Here is a 17971-nt window from a genome sequence, read left to right as displayed (position 1 = left end):
TCCGGCTACAGAACTATCGTCGGTAGTGTTACCTTGGGTTCTAAAAGGTTAAAACTCATAATTTTAAATCTTTCCCTCCTGGGGTTTCGTTCCCCCTCAATTCCCAACCTCACTGCTAGAATTCAAGTAAGGAGATTCGGCAGATTCCTAGGGCCACCTGGATTCTAATCCATTGACACACAAACTGAGAAAATAATTGAAACAACACGGTTTCCAGAAGTGGTGGTTTCAGAAGTGTCTGTGGGGCTGCTGTAAGTAGGATAGAGGGAGTCAAGAGCAGGTGCTAGGCATCCCTCCTATCCAGGTCTCCAGTAGGGAAGGGTGACAGGCAGGTGAGGTCTCCAACCCCAAGGAAGCACAGAGGGAAAGTGAAAACAAGGCAGCCTCAGCACAGCCCCACCCCCTTGCATCTTGGATAGCTCCAGGATTCTGCCCAAGGTTCCAAGCTCAAGGCTTTCCTCCAGAACTTAGAAAGTGGTCATGCCAGGTGCCATTCAGTTCACCTCATAATGAAAGTTCAGCAAGCTGGCATGCAGCCCTGGCTCAACACCACCACTCTCCACCTGTTTGCCACATTTTTTCCTCCCCCTTTTCTTCTCAGTCTCACAATTGCTTGGGTTTTTCCCCCACTGCCCACCAGCACCCCTTAAAGGTCAGGGTCAGACAAAAAGCTTTGTAGGTAGTTTGCCTTCTGGTCAAGTTCAAAACCCCTGGAAGTTCGAGGAACTCTAGAAAAGGAGTTTGCTTGCATCAAAGTGGCTCTGCCCCCATCTCTGTTCTCTCCTTGTCTAAGCTCTTTTTGAAGAGCTGCAAAAAGGTACAGTAACAGACCACCAAAAAACAAAGCCAAAACCAAGTTATCAGAGTTAAGCAGAAAGAGTGGAAGGCTGAGGCCCATTAGTGAATTGCTACCAAGGAGCCAGTGATAGGCTCAGAGCCTCAAATTCAGGTATCATACCAATTCTGGGATCATACAAAAATCCAGATTTACAAACACGTACAAAAAGGGAAGTCCCCCTTTTTTATGAATAGGGTGTGTTTTAAAATTTTTAACTATTTATGTTGTCAGCCCAGTTAGGATGTGTGCTCCTCAAGGGTAGGGACTGGTTCATTTTTTGACTTTATATTTCTAGAGATCAATTTATCTACATATGGATTATTTTGGTCTCAGAAAAAATTTTCTCATGGAAACCATATAATATGGGATGCTTAGGTTCCCATGTAAGCCCTTCATAAAATCATAGACTTTCTACATTAGAAGGGAAATCAGAGATCCTGAGTAGGAATCTCTGCTATTATACCTCCCAACAAATGGTCCTTCAACCTCCCATGACAGAGAACTCCCTGCTCCTGAATTCACTATCACCCATTCCCTGTGTGAACACTTTTAGCTGTTGTAAATCAATGTAAATCAATGTTGTTGTGATAAACCAATAAGCATTTATTAATCACCTACTTCATGTCAGGCTTTGTGTCAAACACCGAGGATACAAAGAAAAAATTAAAAGAACCTTTGACCTCCAATGATAATTTTTTTAAAACAAATTTTCATTGATATCTTCTGTTTCTTACATTATCATAATTATCCCAAATATCTCTGCTCCTTCTCCCTCCCAGAAAGCCATCCTAAATAACAAATAGAGTTTTATGGAGGAAATGGCAATTTCCTTTTTTTTTTTTAGAGAGAGAAAATGGCAAAAATCAGTGCGACTGATTGATACATAGAAAAAGGCTAAAAACATGTACAGTGTGCAACATCTGAGGTTTTTCCATCTCCACAAAGGGTTAAATTAGGGGTGTCTTCTCATTTCTCTTCATCTGAGTCCTTCTTGATCTTTATAATTTTGTTACATCTACTTCTGATTTTTTTGATGTGTGGTTGCTCTTTTCATTTACATTGTTATAGTTTTATATATATATATATACTCACTCAATATCAGTTCATTTACCACAATTTGTTTAGCCATTTCCCAATTGATGGACATCTACTTTGTTTCCAAATCTTGGCTATCACAAAAAGTGATGCTACAAAAGTTTTGGAATATATGGGGATTTTGCTTCTTATCGATAGCTTCCTTAGGGTATGATGTAAGTCTCTGGTTCAATCAATAAATCAATAAACAGTCATTAAGCACTTATTATGCAAGTGCTTATTATGTGCTTATTATTATGTAAGCACAATTAGCATTGTGGTAAGTGATAGAGATTGAAAGGCCAAGACTTTAATTCAGATTTTCTTACCCCAATTCCAGCAATCTTTCCATTATATCTTTAAGCAACTCTCCAACCACTGTTCTTTCCAGAACAAGCAGCGGGTTTAAGGAAATGCATTTCTAATGGGAATTCAAGCAGTGTGACAAGGAGAAGTGACCGCATCAAGGTAATGTGAGGAGATAGTCTCAAACCAGAGAATGTGCGTGTATCATTTGGTGGATTGGCATGCCCTTCTCTCCTCAGCTCTCCTCTGCAGATCCCATTTTTTCAATCTCTTCCCTTCTTCCATTTGTGAATCTATCTACTCTCCAAAAGCCTGTTCTTTGTTTACAGTTAGGGTTCCAAAACCATGGGTGCTCTGGAAGTGAATGGGAAGTAGTCATGGGAGTGGAGGGTGATATGGCCATTTATATGCATGGATTATTCCAAACAAGTGTTCATAAACCGGGGTTCGAACTCACACTCCAAGGGGACTCATCATTTTGCAAAAAGATCCTCCACAGCCTTGCTTCCAGAGATGGGAAGGGGACTGAGGCTCTACACGCCAAGCAGAAGATTCCACAAACCTGGCACACATGTCCTCCTCATTTCAATGAATCATCAATCTAGAGATAGAAAGAGCTTCAGAGGTCATCTAGACCAAACCCCTCATTTTTAGAGATGAGGAAAGTGTGTCCCGTGGAGGCTAAGGCACTCGTCCAAGGTCACACAGCTAGTAAGTGTGAGGTAGAATCTCCTGTTGGATCATGGCCCACCTCCTCCACAAAACCTTCTAAGTTCTACCCCAACTGTTTCACTAGGCTAAAAATCTTCAGTTTTCCCTAAAGCATTTTTGTCTAGATTAGCTTTTGCCCCTGTTTCTTCCTTATTTGTCACACCCACCAAACTAGCTTGTAAGTTCCTTGAAAATAGGGAGTGTCATTATTTTCCTGTGCCTAGTCCAGTGCCCTGCATGCTACAGAGGTTTAACAGATGTGTGTTGAGTTGCACTGAAGGAACTGGAAGAGGTGTTCTTGGACAACATACAAAAGAACGTCTATCTTCAAGTTCTTAAAAGGCGATTGTATGGAAGAAAGGGATGCATGGGATGTTTAGGGAGGACTAAAACCTGTGGTGTGAGGGCCTGCCAAACCCTCTTCAGGGCTGCTCATCCACTTTTGGTGTCCATCTGTCACCTAACTCACCCGTGGCTCCAAGAAGCTGTAGCACACACAGCGGCCACATCCCAGTAAATCATCTTGGCAGATGGGTTCAACCAAATTGAGGGCAACTGATGGGCCACAAACCCATGGGGGAGTTAGGGGGGCATCTACCCCAAACATGTGAAAACTTCCCCCAGTAGAATGCATGGATGAGTACAATTTGTTCCAACAGCCACGAAGGCAGCTAAAGCAGGTGCTATGGAGAGCTTAGAGCTTGGTCAGACGCGGAAGACACCAAGATCATCCACTGCATCCCAAGTCATCTTGACTTTTGTCTTTTCACTGTACTTGGATGACTCAGGAAGAGAAAGTAAGGCTGACAACGTTGTGTAAATCTGCCTCACTTAAATCCAATTCATACACAAATCAAGATAACAACTTGTGATGTCATTGGTGCTCTTCAAAAGGGAAGGACAAATAACAACAAAATGGAAGAAAGATTCAACTTGTTCAGCCTCGGCACAAAGAACTAGGAATAAAGAATAGCAGTTGCCAGGAGATGGGTTTTGTCTGAATATAAGGAAAAACTTCCCCAATCATGCAACCTTCCAGGAATAGAATGGATTGCCTCAGGAAGAAGCTGAAGGTCTTAAAGCAAAATAAAAAGGACCATCTTGGAAGAGTATGCTCAGATGAGAGGTTGCACTACATATTTTCTGAAGTCTCTTCCAACTCTAAAATTTTCATGAACCGATGAGTTTTCCCAGTGTCTTTAACATAAAATTAGGTTTCACAAAAATTCAGTGTACATATAACCTTTCAGGAGAATAACTAATGGGTTGAACAAGACAAGGTCTTATTTCCTAGGGCTACACCCTCTTTGTAAAAGCTTCAGTTGTTATTGTTGTTTGTCCTTTGACATCAGGGAGGTGATGTTAGGACATACATGCAAGTGAATTTGATTTAAGCCAGGCTGTGCAAAGTCTCACTTTCTCCTCCGGAGCCATCTGGGTCTAGATCAGGACAACTGGACATGGCCCTGGATGCAATGGGAGACCTTGGCCTTTTTAAGCTAAGGCCTTTAACAGGTCTCAGCATAACCGAGGCAATGCCCATTCAGTGATTAAGGCTAGGTAAGAAATGAGGCAGAGAATGGCCTCTATACCTAGTCAAAAAAAAAAAAATCTGGAAGAGGAAGACTCTCAAAGTTTCTAGCCAAAGTAGAAACAATTGCTATTTACATTAGCTCTGAGTCAATCAGGGCCCAATGACCAAGTGGGGCTTGACCTGGGACCTATTGTTGGCCAATCAATGAGAATAAAATCAGGGTAGAGGACTAGGGAGTACAAGGGATTATAGATTTACAGTTCTGGAATTAGAAGGGACTTTAGAGATCAATGAGTCCAACTCCATATTACACATAAAGAAACCGAGGCCCAAGAAGTGAAGTGACTTGCTTAAGGTCACACAGCTTTTAAGTATGTGACCCCAAATTTGAACTTGGGTTTCCTAACTCTTTAAGTCCAATACTTTATCAATTAGTCCCACCTCAACCATGATAAATTTCCTTGATGCAGATTACTGGCAACAGACCAAGATTTGAAACAAGAAGTCCCAGGTTTGCTACCAGGTTTTAATATGTAATGAGGCTCTGACACATGCGAAGAAAAACTGGGGCAATTTCTGCCCTCTAGGAAAGGACAGGGAGCTCACTTCCTACAGAATCAGGAGATTGTGTGGCTGTAGCTGAATCCAGTGTGCTAACCGTGTGTTGAAGGGACAGCTCTTTGATTAGCTGAGAAGGCATTCCAAAAGGCCTGTCAGCTTGAGCTATTTCTTTGCTGCATTTGTTTTTGACCTCATTCAGTGATTCCTTCAGTCATGGCAACTGGTGAGAGACAATCCTGAAAGAGGAGAATGTGCTCTTCTGTTCTGGGTGAAAAGAGGGGAATCTCCACAGCTTGGTGCAGAGGCTACTTGGGCATTCCAGTAATCCTCAAGTCTGGGTTTCAGACTTGAGGACTGAAGGACCAGTGATGCCCCAAGGAGCAAGGAGTGACCTTCGTGACCCCAGACCAGAAGTAGCTCATCCAGGCTCATCCAGTAGTCATTTTACATTTGGATATGAACTCAATGTAATGAAGGCTATGTAGGAACTCAGCCAAACTGAGTCAACCCTCAGTGTCCGGGAGAAATGTGCCCTCAAGGTGTTGGAGGGGAAATGTTGGTAATCTTGCTGAACCTTTAAAGCAAATATCCTTTTGTAAAAGGAAATCTATGCAAGATGGTCAAACAGAACTGGAATGGTAGTAACTGGCCCCTAATGGGGTTGGGGGGGGAGGCACAGCTAATGGGGGCTCAAGCCGTGAAACTTACTAGCTGTGTAACCTAGAGCAAGTCACTGTATACTTTTGAGCCTCAGCTTCTGCAACTATAAACAGAATTAATAAAATTTGCATAACATAGTTCAGTGAGATATGAGAATCAAATGGGACAAAAACATAAAACTAAAACTCCTTTTGGGTATCCAAATCTGGACACCTCAACCTCTCAAGGTACACTAGGACCCTGACAAGTAGATGTATCAGTCTGGCTCTGCCAGGAGAGGGGACCACAGCAATACCTCACTACTTATGCAAGGCATCCTATACCCACTTACTCAGTATTCATTTTATACTGGGTGTGCTCTTAAAATCCTTCCACCTCAAAATCCTATAATCCTGTGACTCCCCCATTCCACAAAGGATCAACCTGAAAGGATAACATTACTCTAGGTTTTGAAGCACAGTGATTCTCACACCCCATACCCCCAGAAGGTCATAGTCCAAAGCTGGCTGGGAGAAGGGTACACACCCCCAGGACTCCACAGTGTCTAGGGGCAGAGAGGTATAGAAAAGAACATTTAACTATTAACTAGCTATTTCCTAGAAAGCAGCAAAATAGTCAGGACAGAGTTTGAGGCTAAGAGATGAAGGTAATTTCCTATGAGAAATCAGCTGCAGGGTGGGTCATAGGTAGGACTGGAACACAGAACTCAGGATACAGAAGAGATTTCTAGAGCTAGAATGCAATTTAAGAGCCATGTAGTATAATACTCACAACTGTTAAGATGAGGAACCTCCTCTCTGGTCCTACTTTCTAACATGGCACAGTGGGAAAAGCACCAAACTTGGGAGTCTCAGGATCTGAGTTCAAATCCCAGCTCTACCACTTACTATGAGTACAACATTGGGCAAGCCTCTTAAGCTCTTAGCTTCAGTTTTTTCATCTGTAAAATGAAGGGACTTAGATGAATGGTCTCTAAGGTCCCTTCCAACTTCAGATCTATGATCCTAATAATAGTCATACTAACTACCTCGCGTGATTGTTGTGGAAACCAAATGAAATCATGGAGGTGATTCTACTTATTTCCACATTCCCAGATTTCATCCCTGTAGGTCCTCCATTCACCAATATAGACAGTCTTTGTACACCTTAATAGATAGTTTTCCTAATATGGAAATGTTTTACATGATTGCACATGTATAACTTTATATATGATTACTTACCATTTCAGGGAGGGGGAAAGGATGGGAGGGAGGGATAGAATTTGGAACTCAAAACTTTAAAAAAAATGTTAAAAATTGTTTTAACATGTAATTGGGGGAACATATATATATTTATATATATATATATATATAAGTTTTCCTGCATTATTGTCTTTTTTTAATCCATTCTCCTGTAGTCACCCCTCTAGTTTTGGGCCTCTCTGCATTTAGTCAGGCCATCTCTTAGATGACAATCTTCTGTAATAGCAGCAGTATTTATGGCACTTTAAGGTTTACAAAGCACTTTACATATATTAACTCATTTGATCCTTGTAACAACCCTGTGAAATGGGTGTTATTATTATCCTTATTTTACAGATGAGGAAACTAAGGCTTGTCCAGGGTCACACAGTTAGTAGCTGTCTGTGGCTTTCTGCCTTGGTGGAACCTGCCAAGTATGGGAATTTGAGGCCAATGCTGGGAAGAACCATGCTTGCCCTATCTTTCCTCCCACCCCCACCCCAACCATCATGGAGACAATCTTTGTGGACCTAGGGAGGGAAACTCTGGGTACCATTTCAGGCAGGGTGGCAAACAGCTAAGGGTGACCTTCTTGGAGCTTATCATCTCAGACCACACAGGTAGCCACTTAACCACCACTCCAGATGATGGTGACCCCACCTGAATCAAAATCACAAAATCTGAGTTGGAAAGGAACCACAAGGCCATCTAAATCAGACAATAGTACAATATACCCAACCCAACAGCTTCTGCTCAAAAGTCTTCCTGTGAGAGGAAATCCACTCCCTTCCAGACAGTTCCTTCTACTTTTAGACAATTATAATTGTTAGCAAGTTGTAACATAGGGCTGAAAATGGTCTTTATCTAATTTCTTTCCCTGACTTCTGCCTTCTGAGGCCAAGCAGAATAAGCCCATTCCTCTTCCATAGAACAGCCCACTTTGAAGACAGTGATCATGTGCCCTTCCCTACCAAATCTTGTCCAATACAGATGACACATCTTATTATCCTTAACCAATCACCCTATTTATTGCTCTTCAGTCCCTTCTCCATTCTAATCAGCCTGATTTGAACTCTCTAGCTTATCAATGAGTTCCCTAAAATGAGGTCCCAGAAATAACCCCATGGGATCTGCCTAGAACAAAAGTTAGCTCAAGGTTATCATCTTCCTAGTTCTGGACACAGCATTTCTCTTAAAGAAGTCTAACTCTAAGACTATATTAGTTTTCTTGATCACCATGTTACACTATTGAATCACATTGAGCTTGTGTTCCACTAAAACCCACAGATCTTTTTCACATAAATTTAGCCTTTAGCATTTTTTTAATTGTGTCCAATTTTTAATCAACTGGCAAACACTTCACTTGTCTCAGAAGAAAGGGTATCAGTGGAGACCAATTATTACTGGCAGCATATTGTAGCAGCAGCAATAGTAACTAAGAGATATATAGCTTTTTAGGTTTACAGAGCACAAGATATTGAACAACTGCCAACCTTGTTGGGTATCTATACAGAAAGCAGTTTGCCCAAACTCATGGTTGTGGTCACACAGCTAGAGTCAAGAGGTGGGATTTCAACCTGGGTCTCTTCTGACTTCATTCTTTTTTTTTTCTTTTTCTTTTTTCTTTGTCTAGGCAATGGGGATAAGTGACTTGCCCAGGGTCACACAGCTAGTAAGTGTTATGTGTCTGAGGCCAGATTTGAACTCAGGTCCTCCTGAATCCAGGGCCGGTGGTCTATTCACTGTGCCACCTAGTTGCCCTCTCTTCTGACTTCAAATCTAGCACAGTTGTGTACTGCTGAGCTGCCTCCTCTATTATGCAAGTGCTGGACTTGGGTCAGGACATCTAGTTGTGTGACCCTGGGCAAGTTTCTGTAGCTGAGCCTCAGTTTCTACATAGATAAAGTAAAATTAACATAACTTGCATTATATGCCTCACTGGAATATGAGAATCAAAGGGATGACAACATAAAATTAAAACTCCTTTGAATGAATAAAATCAATGAAGATAGAATTAGAAGGGAAATGGCACAGTGGAGGGTGAAGGGTGGGGAGAAGGAAATAATAGGGTGTTCCAAAAGTTTTAATGCAGTTTTAAAACATTAAAGCTTATAATAAGATATTTGGAACACCCTGCATTTGCTTTGAACATCACTGATGTTATATTAACAAATCAATACTTCTCCAGTCTAAAGTTCTTTCTAAACTTATCTAAAAGAATCAAACATCTCAGGAAACAATATCCTTTACTAAAATCCTTTCTTAAGCCCATTCTTTCAGAAAGTGTGTAAAAGATCAAGAATGAAAACTGAAGGACCAGGAAATGAATTAAGAGAGGTAACCAAACTTAGGACAAGAAACATCTCTAAGTTAAAATCTGGCCTTCCCCATCCACAGAGCTGAGTCATGACCCTCCCAAGTGCAGTGCCCTCTTCTCCCATGTCCTGAAGGGATTTGGGTATTGATCACGGGGAGGAGAAGGTCCCTTTGATTATTACTGGAGAGCCCTGGACAGTAGTGGTCAAAGAAGGAATTGAGTAGTTTTAGGAGACTGAGTGATGGAACAGAACGTTAAACCAAAACTAGATTTTATCATATTGTGACCTTTTCCTTGTTCAAGATTCCTATAAATGTTACTTCAAATTGTCTTGTGTTAAGTAAATGTCTGAGGGCATAAGTGAACCTTGTGAGAAGCTGATCAGGGAAGTCACCCTAGGCTAGGGAAACAGTGATGGACTATAGGTGATAAGGAAAACTCTTACCTCTCTCTGTCTCACTTGTTCTGTCTCACTAGAAATGTTTGAATTTAGAACAATAAATTAATTTAAAAAAACTGTTTTTGGCTAACGTGTGTAAAACACAGTAGAGTATTAATCATAATTTGTATGAACTGATAATACAAATTGAAATAAGCAGAAGAGAACAAATGAATAACATATAAAATGACTATAGCAAGATAAATAAAATAAAGTCATCAAAAGTTGTACATCATTGGAAAATTAATAAAGATCCAGGAGAAGAGATGCTTAAACATAATTCCTCTCCCTCATGGCAGAAAGGTAGAAGACCACTAGCATGGACTATCATTGCCAGACATGGTACAGGATATTTTCATTTAATTCATTTAATAACAAAAGAGGATTCAGTCTGAAGGGGGTAAGAAATTATCACTACAAAGAAGAAAAGTATCTATAAAACCTTTTTCTTTAAAAAGAATCAAATGGGCTAAGACATCTTATAAACCTTAAAGTGTTATGTAGAAAGGTTAGTTATGTTCTTTCTATTTCATACAGGAAACATCCTTTTGAGAGTAGCTTCTCCACCTTCCCCCTTCCAACTCCAGTTCTCTGAACTTTGGAAGAAGTGTACAGAGGCTGATCCTCCCACCCTAGAAACAGTTCTGTTTACCCAGTGAAAGCAAGTTGTTTCAACAGTGACATCCCAAACAAGTTTGCTGTGATCAATGCCTCCACAGAACAGTTAATTATTAATGCCTCAAACTAGGTGAGACTCATGGATTCAAAGAACCTTTGAGGTCAACTAGTCCACCTTCTTCATTGGACAGAAGATGCTGAAGCCCAGAGTGACTTGCCCAAGGTCACACAGAAAGTCAATGCCAGAAGCACTAATGATAATAGTCAAAGGTGATAATAATTCTCATTTCAAGTTTCTCGAAGTTTTAAAAAGCACTTTTCCTTAAAACAACCCTATGGGATAGTAATATTTATCCCTAGAGATTGAGAATACTTGAACTGGAGTCCATGAACTTTTTTCAAAAATATATTTTGATTACTATATTTCAGTAGAATTGATTTTTTTTAGATCCCATCTCTCATTTTATGCATTTGAAAACATTCTTCTAAGAAGGGGGCCATGGGCTTCACCAGACTACCACAGGGGTCCATGCCACCCTGCCCTAAAGACTCGGACAGAAGTCATTTACTTGTCCAGGACAGCACAGCTAGAAAGCAGAAATCAGGACTAAAGTCCAAGTCTCCAAATCAAGTCCTCCTTTTATTACCCTGGAGCTGTCCAAATGTGAAGATTTCTCTCAATATACACAAGACCAACAGTCTCACCAAAGTCAAGAATACGCCCTCCCCCAGCTGCTGATAAGATGAAGAGGACAGGAAGAGCGAGAGGAAGGGAAGAGGGAGAGGAGGTCCAGGATATGCTTGGACTCTCCTTTGCCTGCCATACTTCAGGCTTCGAAGCTAAGAAGGGGGAGACCTAGAGGAATCATTTAGCAGTGATCCCCTTCCCCCAGGTCCCCACCATCATTCAGAAGCCCTTATTAGAGGGTAATGTAAGTGTCAGGTGGGCCTGGGCTGGACAAACACTCCCTGCCCTGTTTGCATTTGTACTCCAATAAGCCAGGAGACCTGGATTCTTCCTTCTCACACTCCTTAGAAAACTCAGTTTCCTTCCAAGGGCAGCCCAAGCATCACCTCCTACTTGCCTTTCCTGATCCTCCCTCTGCCCTTCTATTGTTGCCTTCCCCAGAAATTACCTAGTGCTTATTTTCTAGAATTGTATGTGTACATGTTGCTATATCCAATAGAATGTAAGCTTCCCCAACTGGAAAGGGTAGGGACAGTTCCATTTGTCTTTGATCCCCAGCAAGTACCATAGATCCTGGAATGTAATAAATTCTGATTAACTGATTCTAGTGGAGGTATGATTTAATAGACACAATACTGGATTTGAGCCTAGAGTCTTAACAATTACTAGCTAAACCCTGACTCAAAAAGTAGCTGTAAGGATAAAAGGAGATATGAAAGGAAGGGAACAAAGCGCCTACCACAGTGCTAAGCAATTTACAAATATATTGTCATTTGATCCTTACAACAACCCTGGGAGGTAGCCACTGTCATTATTCCTGCTTTACAGTTGAGGAAACTAAGGCAGACAGAAATAACTTGCCCAAGGTCAAACAACTTGTATCTGAGACCAAATTTGAACTCGGGTCTTCCTGACTCCAGGACTGTCACTCTATTCATCATGCTATCTAGATAATTTTGTTAAACTACCAATAATTTCTATAACATTCCCTTAGAAAGTTATCTGTGGCACTGAGAGGTTAAGTTGCTTGTCCATGGTCACATAGCTAGTGTGTGTCAGAAGCAGAATCTGAACCTTCCTGGCAAGGGTGGCTCTCTATCCATTATGCTGTTATGGCCCTTCTGGAAAGGACCCTAAATACAATTGAGTCAAAGACTTTCCAGTTACAGAGGGGGAAATCAAGGGTCAGAGAATGGAAGGTGACAGTGAGTTATTGGCTAGAATTGAGATTAGAATTCCAGGCTGGGACAAGTCTCTTGGATAGATGAGAAGGTAGTTCTATAAATTGGTCAAACCCCTACCTTTTTAAGGGAATTTCAATTGTTTTTAGAGAGTGATTTAGCTGAAAAGCAAGCACTCCCCTAGAAAGAAGATGAGAAACTCACCCACAAAGTTCATCCACAACAGATGAAGTGTTTATCTGGTTCACATCTAGGTAGGAAGGAAAACTGCTTACCCAATGTTTCCATTGCCTTTATGGTTATGACATCCCCAAACTACTCATGTCTCATGACACTGCTTGGTTCTTGATTCTGTATCGGTAATATTCTCGACATAGTTATAGCATATTTATATATGTATATGTATATATGTGTGTATATGTGCATATATGTATGTATGTATATGTTATAGTTATATAAATATATAATTACAGCACTTAAAAGAGATTCAAGTCTCTCCAGTCCATTCTCTATTCATGTGCCAAAGTGATCTTCCTTAAAGTACAGTGGCTCTGTACCACCTCCAGGATAAACTACAATATCCTGTTTGGCATTCAAAGCCCATTCAGACCTACCCCACCACCACCCATCTTTCCAGTCTTCTTACACTTTGCACCTCCCCACATACTTTGATCTGACACTGGCACCCTTGCTGTTCTACAAACAAGACATTCCATCTCTTAGCTCCAGGCATTTTATTGTCCCCCATGCTAGGAATGCACTTCCTGCTCTCCGTCCTCTCCACCTCCCAGTTTCTTCAAGTCCCAGATAAAATCCCACCTTCTGTAGGAATCCTTTCCCAATCCCTCTTAATTCTAGTGCCTTCTCCTGTTAATTATTTCCTATTTATCCTGTATAAAGTTCATTTGTATGTATTTGTTTGCATATTGTCTCTCCCATCAGATTGGGATTGTCTTTTTGCTTTTCTTCATATTGCCAGGGCATAGCACAGTGCCTGGTACGTCATAGGCATCAAGAAATGCTTATTGATTTACTGATTTTAGCCTTGCCTCTGATTGACAATATGAAGTCAATGACAAGTGAAGACCACAGACATTTAGCGTTGTCGGAGGTTAAAGGATATCAGTGTGTGCTCTGGGCTCTAGAGACATGCTTTGCCCCTTAGGTAGCCTGACGAGCGCGGGCTGAGAGTGCTGAACTTGGAGTCATAGAATGTGGATCGTGTATCTGTTCCCTGTACTTGTGCGTGTCCTCCTCGGGCAAGTCACTTCATTTCTGTCGGGCCTTTGGCTCCTAAATTTATCATTTCCACAGTGCCCTCTAGGCTACACATACATGATCCTGTGTGGAGATGGCAGCTGGCACTGGGGGATGAACTGAAATCTTCCAGCCAGGGAGATGGGGGAGGGGGAGTGTGAATAGAGGGACAAGGGAGAGGGGAGAAAGTTGAGAAAGTCTGCAGTTACTTGCCCAAGTGGTGACACCAGGTCACAAACCAAGTCACAGAAAGTTAATGCCAGACAAGGTTAAAGCCAGAAAGGGTTAAAGCCAGAGGCCCCATTTTCATAGATGAGGAAACCGAATCCCGAGCCTGGAAGTAACTTGCTCAATGAGGGCTGTGCTTCCTCTCTTGCAGCAGGCACTCGGTCCCCCGGAGCAGCCGGCCGAGAGCTCTGCCCTGAGCACTCACACCACACCCGGGGCCGGGGCTAAGGAGCTGAGCCCGTGGGGACCGCAGGGACTAGAGCACGAGCTCGGCCTGCACCTGCATCCCGGCTCCAGGACCATTTGAAGGATTCGCCGCTCCGGATGATGGGGGATGGGACAGTGGGCAGAAAGAACTCGGCCGTGGCACGGCACGCACACTCACTCCACCCGGACCACACCCGCACTCACCGCCCTCCTGGCTCCGCATGCCGATGGTGCCGCCAGTATAGATGGCTAACAGCCTCCGCACAGGATCCCCCAACCGCGCCATGGCCAGCCTGGTCCTCAAGTGCCCGGGCCCAGCGAGGGACTAGGGAAACTACCCCTAAAGGGTGCCCGCCTCCGCCCCGCCCCCATTCCCCGGGGCCAGATAGGCTGCATCCTCCCCCCACCCAGGACAGAAGTAAAGGGTGGAGGAGAGAGGCTCCTGCCCACTCCCCCTACCCGCTGGGTAGAAAGAGTTGACCAGGGAGCTAATTCTACGTTATTCTTCCACCATGAAGGCCCAGTTCTGCTCGTGGCCACCACTGACCCCCACTCCCCCTTCCCTCACTCCCAGAAAGCGGGACGCAAACAAAGAAAGACGGTATTTAGCATCAGATGGTCAAATTCTGAAACTGTCGCTTACCCCCTCCCACCCCCATTCCAAGACCTTGGACGAGTCACTTAACCCCTCGAGGCTAAGGAGTTTCCTTACCTAAGAAATGATAGGATTGGGCTTGAAGCCGATTAGAATAGTCTTCCAAACTTGTTCGTTTTTACAATGTTGTTATGAAATAAATTGTTTCCCTAGTTCTGCTTAACTCCAAACAAGTCTTCTCAGGATTCTCTGAAATAGTCCCTTTCTTCATTTCTTACAACACGATCCTATTCTGTTAGGTTCCTATGCAATAATTTGTTCAGTCATTCCCCAAGTGATGGGGACCCCCTTAGTTTCCACTTCTTTGCCACCACCACAAAAAGTCGCTATAAATATTTATGTTCATATGAGACTCCTCCCTCTTGCTTTGATCTCTTTGGGGTCTAGAAATTGTATAGCTGGATCAAAGGGCATGCAGCTTTTTAGCAAAGCAATTCTGACCCCACCTGCTTCTCCCACTTTATTCAGTCTCCTTTCCCCCAAGGACCAATGAGTTCCAGTTCAAAGACCTGTTTTGGGAATGATACTAAAAGAGTACACCTGAAGGGGTTGGCCAGTATTTGGCTATGACAAATTGACAAGATAGACAAAATAATGCTGGGTGCACTCAAGAGAATGTCTGCCATTTGTCTTCCAGAAGATGAAATCCATAGACCTAAAATCAGGAAACTGGAGAGGGGAGAAGGGTGTTCAGGGACATAAGCTACCCCAACCCCCTGAGAAATTAGTCCTTGCCCCAGAAACCCTTCCTATATCCATCTAACCTTGACTTATGAAGAAATGACAGTGAAAATTAAAGATGCAGATAGATTGTCCTACCGTCTGAATAGCGGATCCCAGGGAATAATGATAGTCCAGTAATTTTATGAAGGAAAATCTAAGCCCTATGAAGTTGCTGGAACTCTGTGGTCATATCAGAATTACATTATAATATTTTTGAAGTATTCCAGAAGTATTGGGTGTCAGCAAGAAGAATGGCATCTTGGCCTTAGTATATTTGGACCTCTTTGAGGTTTCCTTTTTTAAAATAATTAAATTGTCTTTGTTATTATGAAGTTAACAATCATCAATAAACAATTCAATACATAAAAAAGCAAAAAAGAGGACTGTATAGAAAATCACGAACTTCTAAGATACAGTTCATTTTAAAAGTATATTATATAAAATTTTAAACCTTTGGCACAAACAAAATCAAAGCAATTAAAATTAAAAGAGAAACAGTTAACTAGGCACACAATCTTTTCAACTAATTTCTCTGTTAAATATCTAATATCTAAGCTATACAGGGAATAGACACAAAAATATAGGAGCAAGAGCCATTCCACAATAGATCAATGGTCAAAAGATATGAGCAGGCAGTTCTCAAAAGAAATATAAGCTATCAAAAACCAAATTAAAATAATGCTCCAAATAACTAACAAGAGAAATAAAAATTACAAAAATTCTGAGATTCTCCAGCACACCTATCAGATTGGCAAAAATAACCAAAAAAGAAAGAAAGAAAATGACAGTTATTGGAGGGACTGTGGGAGCTCCCACTGATGTTGATGGTGGAGCTAAGAAGTTGACTAACAATTCTCAAAGCAGTTTGGAACTATACTCCCAAAGTGACTAACCTCAGCCTATCTTTTCACTCAGGAATACCACTACTAGGCCTAAACTCAAAGGGATCAAAGATAGGGAAAGGAAATAACAGCAACAATAATAAATACATTTTGCAATTTAGGTTCAAATCTGCCACAAACAATTTTATTGAATTTAATATGAATCAATATCTAGTCATTTCTAGCTTGGAAAGAGATATCTAAACTGGCATAGACCCCAGTGCCTCCCAATATGACTCTCTACCCCAAGATAATTTAAGATAGTAGGAATCTTGAACAAAGATCCTAATATGGTAAAATACAATTTGGGGTTAACATTCTAGAACTACTCAGTTCTTTCCTGGACCACTGTCTTTAGGAATTAAAAAAAAAAAATTCTATCTTAAGGTAGACTTAGGAATCAATCAATAAACATTTATTAAGTGCCTACTATTCCTCCAGCACTGTGTCAAGCACTTGAGAGACAAAAAGAGACAAAAGACAGTTCTTTCCCTAAAGGAGCTTGTAATCTAAGGGGGGAGATAACATGCTAACAAATATATACAAAGCAAGTTATATACAGTATATATAGGAAATAATTAAGAGAGGGAAGGCACAGGAATTAAGAGTTGGGGAAGGCTTCCTAAGGAAAATGGGATTTTAGTTGGGACTTAATGGAAGCCAGGGAGGTCAGTAGGAAGTACAGGAAGAGAGAGAATTCCAGGAATGGGTGACAGCAAGAGAAAACACCCAGAGCTGATAGAGTGTAATGTTCCTAGAACAACCAGGAGCCAGTGTCACTGGACTGAAGAGTATATGGTAGGGAGTAAGGTGTAAGAAGACTGGAAAGTGTTCAAAGTTTGCTCTAAGAAAGACAAACCTACAGAGTCGGGTTATATATGTGGTTATTTCTTTCAAAGCGGGTGGCATGCATGTCCATGCATGGGAGTCAGTTGAAACTGAGCTCCCTTTAGAGTTAGGGTGCACAGTTTACACACCCTTTCAACAGGGGCTAATATCAATTCATCATCATTTCACTTCCAGACAGAGGAAATACCTGTTTTATCAGACACCCCACCCCACCCCGATTTGGGCTATCTAGGCAAAAGAATCTGACTCCACCCAAGCCTGAACAGAACACAATGGGCTTCCCTACTTTAGATTAAATTACCAGTAAATTTGGGTGGGGGGCTGACCAAGATTAGGAGAGTCTATGCAATTTCATTATCACTAATGTCCTTTTGAAGAAAAACCGAATTTAAAGTCAGGACTTTGGAAGAAGGGGTCTTGGGGAAGATTTGAATCTCCAAGATATTGGTTATTAATAATCATTTTTCACAAAAGGTAGTAGGGGGCTGAATTATGAGGCCTTTGAATGCCAAATAGAGCATTTTGTATTTGATCCTGGAGGCAAAAGGAAGTCACTGGAGTTTATTAAGCATATGGGCAATGTGATCAGACTTGAGTTTTAGGAAAATTACTTTAGTGACTGAATGGAGTGTGAATTGGAGGAGGGGGAGACTTGAGGGAGGCAGACCCACCATCAGACTATTGCAAAAATCGAAGTATAAGGTAATGAGGGCCTGATGTCAGAGGAGAGAAGGAGGTGCATGCAAAAGATGTTGCAAAGATGAAATCTGCAGGCTTTCCTAACAGTTCAGGCAGGGGGGAGGATGGGGTGAGAGATAATGAGGAATCCAGGGTATCTCCTAGAGTTCAAGCCTGAGGCACTGGGAGGATGGTATTGTCCTCTATAGTAATAGGGAAGATAGCAGTCGGGAGGGTTTAGGTTTAGGAGGAAAGATAGTAAGTTCTGTTTTGGATGTATTGAGTTTAAGAAGTCTATTGGATGACCAAGATAACAAAACAAGAAAATGATAAATGTTGGAGAAGA

At 41.7% G+C, this 17971-nt stretch overlaps 1 protein-coding gene across 1 annotated transcript in view; it reads right to left on the bottom strand.

Annotated features, from left to right (window-relative positions):
- ASPG (asparaginase) overlaps positions 1-14125 on the bottom strand; it is a 129174-nt gene extending 115049 nt beyond the window's left edge. Inside the window, exon 1 of the mRNA XM_027848957.1 lies at positions 14044-14125. Coding sequence (XP_027704758.1) covers positions 14044-14125 — 82 coding nt within the window. The remainder of the gene's footprint in view (positions 1-14043) is intronic.
- Between the last annotated feature and the right edge of the window lie 3846 nt (positions 14126-17971).

This window comes from Vombatus ursinus, unplaced genomic scaffold, assembly GCF_900497805.2.
Source record: "Vombatus ursinus unplaced genomic scaffold, bare-nosed wombat genome assembly UNPS02007284.1, whole genome shotgun sequence".
Lineage (NCBI taxonomy): Eukaryota > Metazoa > Chordata > Mammalia > Diprotodontia > Vombatidae > Vombatus > Vombatus ursinus.
The sequence above is the reverse complement of the archived record's forward strand: the minus strand, read 5'-3'. Positions and strand labels throughout refer to the sequence as shown.